Source organism: Populus euphratica, unplaced genomic scaffold, assembly GCF_000495115.2.
Source record: "Populus euphratica unplaced genomic scaffold, PopEup_1.0 scaffold330.1, whole genome shotgun sequence".
Lineage (NCBI taxonomy): Eukaryota > Viridiplantae > Streptophyta > Magnoliopsida > Malpighiales > Salicaceae > Populus > Populus euphratica.
The window spans coordinates 127,535-136,367 of record NW_011500217.1 but is presented as its reverse complement, the minus strand read 5'-3'; the positions used below and the strand labels follow the sequence as shown (position 1 = coordinate 136,367).

The 8,833-nt window shown below is 32.3% G+C and overlaps 1 protein-coding gene across 2 annotated transcripts; it reads right to left on the bottom strand.

Annotated features, from left to right (window-relative positions):
- Positions 1–407: 407 nt before the first annotated feature.
- On the bottom strand, positions 408–7,279 carry LOC105112239 (testis- and ovary-specific PAZ domain protein). 2 transcript variants are annotated; one of them, XM_011007864.1, is made up of 4 exons: positions 6,443–7,279; positions 1,145–1,225; positions 1,000–1,051; positions 408–902 (listed from the first exon to the last, which is right to left on the bottom strand). In XM_011007864.1, the coding sequence occupies exons 1-4, from the start codon at positions 6,700–6,702 to the stop codon at positions 813–815; spliced, it is 483 nt and encodes a 160-aa protein (XP_011006166.1). In that variant the 5' UTR covers positions 6,703–7,279; the 3' UTR covers positions 408–812. The 2 variants fall into 2 exon arrangements, with proteins under 2 accessions (XP_011006166.1, XP_011006165.1); XM_011007863.1 differs by having other exon boundaries at positions 1,145–1,309; positions 6,443–7,275.
- Positions 7,280–8,833: the final 1,554 nt, after the last annotated feature.

Below are 8,833 nucleotides of genomic sequence, written 5' to 3'. Positions count from 1 at the left end.
TTTTTTTTAAAAATAAAATAAAATAAAGTTTGAGAAATTAAGGAAATAAAACATGAGTGCTATAACGATCTCTTTAGTTTTACACTATAGAAATACCATAATACTGCCCATGCAAATACATCCAAAAGCCCATGACTAGATTAAACAAGTTAGACTAAACCTTATCAATTTTACAACAAATATATTCTTTGATTCTTCTCAAACAAGACCTTTTGCTAGAATCACTTCACAAAAAATGCAGAAGAAATAACATCTTTTCTTGTAGAAGAAAGGGTGTGCAATTCAGACGAGAAATATGAATGAAAACCTTGAAAAAGTCGATCAGATACAAAGGCAGGGAATTGGGTTTGAAAAATGATGAGAACACGATAAGGGCACATAAACCATGTTACCCAACTTGATAACAGAAGGAAAATGAAACAAGAACTAAGAGTATGGAATTCAAACTATCACTTTGACTACAATAACAGAACCATGCCCTCTCCCATTCCGTAGATGGAGGTACTGAAGGCTAACATCATATGACTGCAGATTAGCACATCTATGACACATTATCAAATGGATCCACAGCTCTGAACTCATGATTGATGGTTAAAAGACAATCAGTTCTAGTTATCATAAGGTAAGGATCACATTGAATATGAAACTGGCTGATTAAAAGACAATCAGTTCTGGCAGCACGCACCATTGAGGCAAAACTGTGCGGGAGATTCATCGCATCGCGGCCTCAGTCCATAGCCAATGCAACCACAATGTGTGAGTAAGAGAATCTTCATCCAAATCAATATCTCCTTTCTTGAAACTCTGGAAACTTAATCTATGCGGAATGCATCGTTTTGTGTCCTGAATGTTCCAATCATAATGTTGGGAAAGATAATCATACAAGCCATAAACAGTGTGAACTGCAATAACACAAGAGTGATCAGGCAGTCTCCACATGTAAATTATTGTGTGCATCCATAAGCAGGAAGAGAAAAAAATGAACAATCTAAGATGTACCAGAAGAGGAAGGGTCAAAAAACTCCAAATTGGCCACAAAGAAAAGGAAAACCTAAGTGAGTTCAGAAACAGAATAAGTGGTCTAAACATAAGTGATAGAACTCAGTTAATTGAAAAACTGAAATGCACAATAGTTAACTCTTACAAGCAAAAGGAGACAAGCCCCAATAGGGTAACTAATGGCAGAGTGGATATGCTTGAGAGCTCCCATTTTTCATCGAACCTCCTGACACTCCAGGCAAACATAATTGTATATAAGAAGATAAGAATGTTCAAACCAACACCCACCATCCCAAGGTATAAAGGCAATCTGCATGGGAATTTCTTGAAAGATTAGACACCAGAGAAATTGAATAATATGGATAGCTAATATTTTGCAATATAATATACAAGGAAAAAAAAAAAGTTGCAGTCACTTCACTGCAAAAACAGAGGTCTTTTTAATCACACGCATTATCCATGTTGAATTTGAAAAATACAGTCACTTAGCTACAAATACAGGGATCTTTCTAGTCACATGCATTATCCACATGCTGAATTAGTCTTTGGTTACTAAAATGATCAGAAACCATCACATATTTGTAAGTTACTGTGAGAATTCAATTAAACTGGCCTCTAAAAATACCAAGCCCAGACAAAGTTCAGGCTGGTTCTTAGGAAAGATCAGCTGGTAGGCAAAAAAGTTTCATACAGAGGCAGCAATACATATATCCATGGGAATTGAGTGTTCTACACACATGCAAGCAGAAAATCATAAAAGAAGAATATGTATTTTATTTATTAAATTTATTTTCTTGCTGAGAATTCCATGTTTTGATTTATTTAGTACTCAATATCAAAAATAACTATTTTCCTATTTCCTTTATTTCGGTATAAAAGAGCCTATGCAGGAGAGTAATCAGTTAGTAGAGAGTTTGAGAGCCATTGAAGTTCTAAACTATTGTTTGCTTTCACTATTTTTTCTTGAGAAATTTCAGTGTCAAGCTTTCATTTAAAATATAATTTTATTGCTGCTGGTTTGTTCTTAGTGTTTTCTGCACCATTTTGCCCTGAAGAATAGGCAAAAACCTTGGGTGTAGGTAGGCGTTGAATATAGTTAAAATCCATTCATATTTGAAAGGAAACAGGACCGCCAATGTCACTAAGTGAATTGTGCCACAACCCCTTAGAACAAATTCACAAAGCAGATATAAAAAAAAAAAAAAGAGTTAAAAACTAGTGGCTTCTGTGTTATTAATCCACAGTGGTACATACAACAGAGTTATAAGAAAACTCATTTGAAAACCTAATAATTTGAAGGCTGTTTCCAGATTTACTCCAAGAAGTTCAGTTCAAATTCCAGGCGCACCCAAGAAGTGATCCTCAACAAATTATTATTTCATGCCAATTGAGTCCTGTGTAGCAGTACATAAAGCTAGTGAAGCTTCTCCATATTAAGCAGATTCATTCTATTGTTTATTAGCGAAACTGAACCTGCTTGACATCCACAAAACAGCCATGGTCTAAACCCATGAGAGTCAACTAAAAACATATTTCCCTTTATTTGACTCTATCCAAGAACATTCTCTTACCACAAGCATCCTCAATAAATAAATTCTTTCCATGACTAAATTTAGGAATTTTCAGCATATGGTCACTCCATTTCATATAAGATTACTGATCTTATTATTCAGGTATTAATTTGTTATGCTATGTATGAAAGTTCAACACACATCATCTTGATGGGAAATGATGAAAGCCAACAATGAGAATTACATTTAATCATCAGGTAAATCACCCCAATCATCCTGTAGTTTGATTTGCATCCTATGTTTTATAATTACAATTCACAGCCTCATAAGAAGGGCAACTGATTCTGATAAGTTTAAAGCAAAATGACCAAAGTAACCCCATAGAAGGATAACTTCCAAACTGATTTCTTTCCAATCTGCAAAAAGTTGTCTTTTTCTTTGATTTCTCGTCATTTCCAGCTTTCCCTAACCCCTCACTCTCTCTTTCTTTTGTCCTCTCTTTTCATTCTCCTCAACAGATTTGGCCTATCTTGTTTACTAGAGATCAGATCAGAACTCTCCATTTCTTAAGCTTTTGGGTTTTGATCTTGTATTTAGGATTATTTTCTTGCTTAAATGCTGTCTAGCTGCTGTTTTGTGATGGTGGAAGATACAGTAGAGGTGGCTGGTGTATTGCAGTGGAGGAAGGAGCAGAGGGGATGGTGAGGTGATATGTTGGTCCTGTGTACTGTAGAGGCTATCAAACCATTCTTGTTGAGTACTTCTCACTCAGGTGGCAAGTCTTTGATGCAAAATTAATTAGGAATGGAGAGGCCACTTGTCATTTTGTCTACTGTTTAAATTTAAGAGAGATTTTGGCTTGTAATTTTTTTTTCACTTTTTGATATCAAATACAGCTTGGAATCAATTTTTTTTTCCTCCAGAGAATCAATGAGAATTGTAAAGGCATGAATTCAATGGTTCAGCTATGAAATTTCTTTCTGAAAATAATTAAAACAAGCAGGTGTTTGCGGTGATTACAATCGAAACAGCAATGATTATTACTCTCAGGAATTTTTTGTTGAGCAGCCAATTGCTTTTCTCTTTTCCACAACATGAGATGATTGACTGTTCAGATTATAGTAGCTGCTGCTAAACAGCAAATCTAGGCAGACTCTATTTCTAGTGTGGTTATTTTACTTTAGGTCACGTTTTGTTCATGAGATTCTTGGATTTGATTTTTTATATTCTTCATGAAAGTATAAAAATACATTTTAAGCACGGGGTAACTTGGTCATGAAATACTCTTAAGCATGTGATAAGTGGCATTTTTGTAATATTTGTTTTTTGGACAGAGATTTACATCAACTGCAATGTGTTAATGTGAAAGCATGGGGTGTTAAGTGTCATTCCAATATGGAGATGCTAAATATGGAGATGCTAAATGTTCTTGCCGTCAAAATAAAGGGTGATTGGGGTGATTTACCCTTTATTATTGAGGGAGTTTATGTTGGATGATTATTCTAGATATTTAAAAATATGGAGATCCTATTGTATTTGGTGCGTGTAAATAAAGAATATTACCTAGAGATTTAATAAACATTTAATATTGCTATTAGAACAAAATTGAGATGAGAATTGGTTCTCTAGTTTCATGATCTTATTGCACTAGTTTGGTATCAAGGTGTAAAATCATGGTGGTTCGATTGGGCATGGCCTTTTGACCATTGGATTCACCCAGGATCTCTACTTCCACTTTTCTTGAAGAACCTAGTCATCTCTCCCCATACAGTATCTGTGTTAGCATCTAGGTTCCCTACAGCATCTGTGTTAGCATCTAGGTTCCAAACCTCCACTCCCAATAGTTTTTCTTAAAATCTACTTGGTTTGCACCCTTCATGCATCACCACCAAACCCTTGGAAGCATGTTTCTCTAATCCTTTCGCACTCCATTCGTTCTCATCACATCTAAAAGTGCCAGCCTAAGTAGAGACGCTATGGCTTCCATAGGGATGAATTTGGAATTCTTACATATAGGTTTGTGCCCCTTTATTGTGAGGAAGAAGTCCGTTTGGGTACAAGTACCCCATTTTTAAAAGTAGTGAAAAATGGTTCCCTCTTTTCAAATAGATGTTAGATAATACCAAATCATAGGACAAAGCAAGCTCTAGTATAACCTAGCCATCCCCATTTCTACTACCATACCCATATCCTTCACACACCCCTTTTAAAACAGAAATTGTTGCTACTCACATATCCATTCAACTCTTCCCCAAGGAAAATCTTTTCTTCATTACAGATCCCTTAAAGCAAAGGATATGCATCCAGTCCTAGCTGTGCGCATAGGCATTGATGACATGGATCCTCTCCTTCCCTATTACTAGCTTCATGAAGATAATCCTATCCCTAAATCACTTCACTTCCACAACCTGATTGAGTTTAGGGATACTAGTGGACATTGTAGAACAAGATGATGAATGCAATGAAGATGGCATCAAAGAAAACTTGTTAAAGGAAATAGAAATTGTGAATATACAAGATGGGCATAATTGCAAGGATGAAGAATTTCAAGCAAAGGATCTTGTGCAAAAGAAAAAAATAAATAAATTGAAGATTCTATCATTGAAGTTTTCAAAGAAAAAAGGCTGAACACATTTAGTTCATTATTCCACTTAAATTCAATATTGTAGCTGACAAGACTATCTTACTGCTAAAATTATTGTCACCATTAAACAAGAAAGAAAGGAATCAAGTGCAAGAATTTTACTTTGGGAAATGAAGTGCATGCGAGATTATGGAGTTCTTACTGCTATGACACTTCAAAACTAGAGATTGAGATTTTCCATCAAAAGATGAATGAATGGGACATGGAGAAGGATAACAGTGAAAATTAAGATTTGATTATTTAGGAACCTTAACTTTAAACGATTATTTAAGAATAGAAGTACTTATTAATTAGTAGTCATATAAGAATTTAGTTTATTTTAGTTTCCCGTAAAAATTAAGACTAATTAATAGGTTTTCACATTTTATTTGGTTTGGCGCCTGTGCCTGGACATTCAAAGACACTGAATGTTGATATCAGAATAAAGCTGAGATTTACTTGCAGCGAGTTCATTCTCTAATTTTGTTCTCTTAGTTTTGTGATCTTGCTATAGGTTTTAAACATCTGCTACTGACTATTCTTTTAATACAAGTGGTACTACAACCCCATTGAATGAGGATACAATTAAATTCAAATGAAGCCATTACTGACATACATGTCTTACAATATCATTTTCTTCCCTTCTTAATTCTAGACTCAACGGACTAGAAAAAATAACCAAAAGAGTGAAGCACTCTAGCAAGCTTAGTTGCACAAGTTTGTAGTGCAAATTCTCAAAAAAGAAAAAAGAAAAAAAGGACATGCAATGATTTATCACATTAGAGCCTTATCTCCAAGTTGAAGTATAAGATGATTCTGATATCTAACATACACATCTGAAATATCTAACTTCGTATGAATGTCTCCCCATCATGTGAGAAAAAAAAACCCCAAACACTCCCCAGAAGCACTACTTTTACGAGGCTCGTTTTTATATCTGCGAGAATATCCTGCCATGCTCCAACCTTTTCCAATGCATGAATATCCGCATACACTTGAGAAATCTGAATCAAGTTTTTCAACATTTTCATCTTGAAATAGACCAAGACAACACGTTGAAAGAGAAAGAGATTGAATAAACATCTAAATGCTGCCTAGCTTAAACCATGTGGAAGCCTCTTTAGAAATATTATGAAATGCAATACAGATGATCAAGAACGCTTCCAATATTGATAGTCTTTCCCCTCAGGAATCGGGATTTAAGCAGATGACATTGAATAAGCATCTAAAAAGTGCAAAACATATTAGACAAACAAATGAAGGATACTAGTAGTAGAAGAAGAAGATTACAGAAAATGAATTTGATTACCTTCTAATCCGTTCGTCATGCCACAAAAGATAAATCAAATTGGAGCGTCTGTCGCCGAAGTAGATGATGAAAATTGCAGAAGCAATCCAAATTACATTTTCGACAATCTCAAGCCAAGGCCTAACTCGCTGATTAGGGGGCGAAAAGGGCTGTGCTCTGGAACAAGCATCATCCTCAAGATCATCACCACTTGAGGCATACCCTTGGCTATGTCTCTGCCTGATGTATCCCCCGCCGCCAACTGGTGTCCCACCAGACATTTCAAAAGATAAATCAAATATGATAATAATCCTAAAAACCCAGAAAGAAGGAATGTGCCGGGTGGGTCACCCAATACCCATACCCAAGTAAGGAATTTTTACTTTGTCATCTACTCCTAATCCCACCGAATCTATCTATCTATCTATCAAATCCAGTTCGTAATCCAAGAGAATAAAGACATGTGGGTTATTTGTTATGATGATTAAAAGAAATACTGTATGAAATTGTTTTCTTTATAAAAACAAAAAAGAAAGAAGGATAGAAAACAGGCCATGAATACAAAAGGGGAAATCGATTAGACCCATGTTATTTAGGAAAGCTTAAAACATAAAATCTAAATGGAAAGTACATATATTTATATATAGATAGAATATGAATATAGATTCGAATTCTCAAGAATCTCCTCAAACAAGAGAGAGCAATGACTGAGATAAGGCCGGATAAAAAAAAAAAGTTGTAATAGAAGAAATAGGGCAAGTTCGTGTAGTGTTTGCCAGAATTGATAGCGCGTCCGCCTTCGTATGGGTGCAGATGTTAGGTTGGCATGGCAGGAGGAATGTTTAAATGTTTAATAATTATTTTCCTCAATTAATGGCAAAAAAAATAAAACTATTTTATAAATCTAAAGAAATATTTATATAATAAGTTGCAAAATACATTAATTCTCTCGAAATATCCTAATAATACATGAAATAAAATTTGAAATATATTGGCGATTAAAAATATTAATATTTTCTTTCCAATAAATCATATTATTATTGCTATTAATATTATTACTTAATTACTAAATGGGTTTTGTTGTTAATGTGAACATTTTGTTTCATTTTAATTGGTAATTTTTTATTAAAGCAATTCTATTATTCTAAATTATATTAGCATGATTTATATTTTTTATATTTTCTTATAATTATTTTTTATTTTAGTCATTAAATTTTTGCAATAGTAATTTCATTATTTTAAATTATATTAGTACAGTTTATATGTTGAGATATGTTTTTATTTTTATTTTTTTATATACAAAATTTATGTATTTCATTGATAGATTATATATATCAATTTTGTAAAATAAAAGTTTATTAGAATTAAAAATCAAAATTAAAAAATGAAGTGCCAAGTTTAAAAAAAGGAGACCTCATTTTAATAATGGCATGCATACTTAAATTTTTTTCATATTATTTGGTCATAATTATTTTAGCAATTTATATTTTAATTTTAAACTTTATTTTTTATGATTGAATCCCAAATGTTGAGAGATAAAAAAAATTGTTAAAAAATATTAAAGAGATAAAATAATTGAATATAGACAATCCATCCATAAAAAAGTTAATTTTAGTGTTAATAATTTTTTTTTTAAATGGTGTTTAGTGAAAGTGTTGTTGCTCTTTAACCATATCAAAAAAAGATATATGAGCATCATTAAAGTTTTTTAATTTTTTTAATTTTCATTTTAGAGTAATTAAAGCTTTTTTTTTTTAGGGTTGAAAATGAGTTTTTAACATCCAAAAAACTTAGATCATGAATTTTTGGTTGCCAATTTGCCACAACACTCAACCTATTATCAATAAAAAAAAAGAAAAAAAACAAAAACTAGATCAAAAAATAAAGGTAACTAAAACTATTGTAGAAGACAATATATGATTTGTCGCAACACTCAACCTATTATCAATAAAAAAAAAGAAAAAAAACAAAAACTAGATCAAAAAATATGTTATTTATTTCATTAAAAAAATAAATACAAAATAACATTAGCAAGGTATGCAGACTTAGACACACATGGCTAAACATCTCTTTTTTTATTTAAATTTTGATATATTTTAATTTTAATTAATACATTCTTTGATTATTTTTGTTCTTCTGACTTTGCATTAATTTTTTAAATTTTTTTATTCACCTTTTTTAAGAATAGTAATTCATGTTCTTAATTGTTTTTTTCACCTAATAATTGTGAAGTGACCAACTTTGTTATGAAATTTAAATAAATCCAAAATATTAAATGACCAATCTCAACATAAAATAAAATGAGTATCCTCAATTAATTGTGTGAATTTCTTTAGGTCATGTTAAATATTTTTTTTATATCACATAAATTACCATAATTTGAGACTCATTTATTTGCTTTAATTCAATTTA

Bases quoted from the DNA above. Each gene is read 5' to 3' on its own strand.
- LOC105112239 (XM_011007863.1), bottom strand. From the start codon at position 6,702: ATGTCTGGTGGGACACCAGTTGGCGGCGGGGGATACATCAGGCAGAGA. The intron at 1,310-6,442 runs GTAATCAAATTC...ATTCCCATGCAG, and splicing joins CATGACGAACGGATTAGAAG to ATTGCCTTTATACCTTGGGA. The intron at 1,052-1,144 runs GTAAGAGTTAAC...GAACTCACTTAG, and splicing joins GGGCTTGTCTCCTTTTGCTT to GTTTTCCTTTTCTTTGTGGC.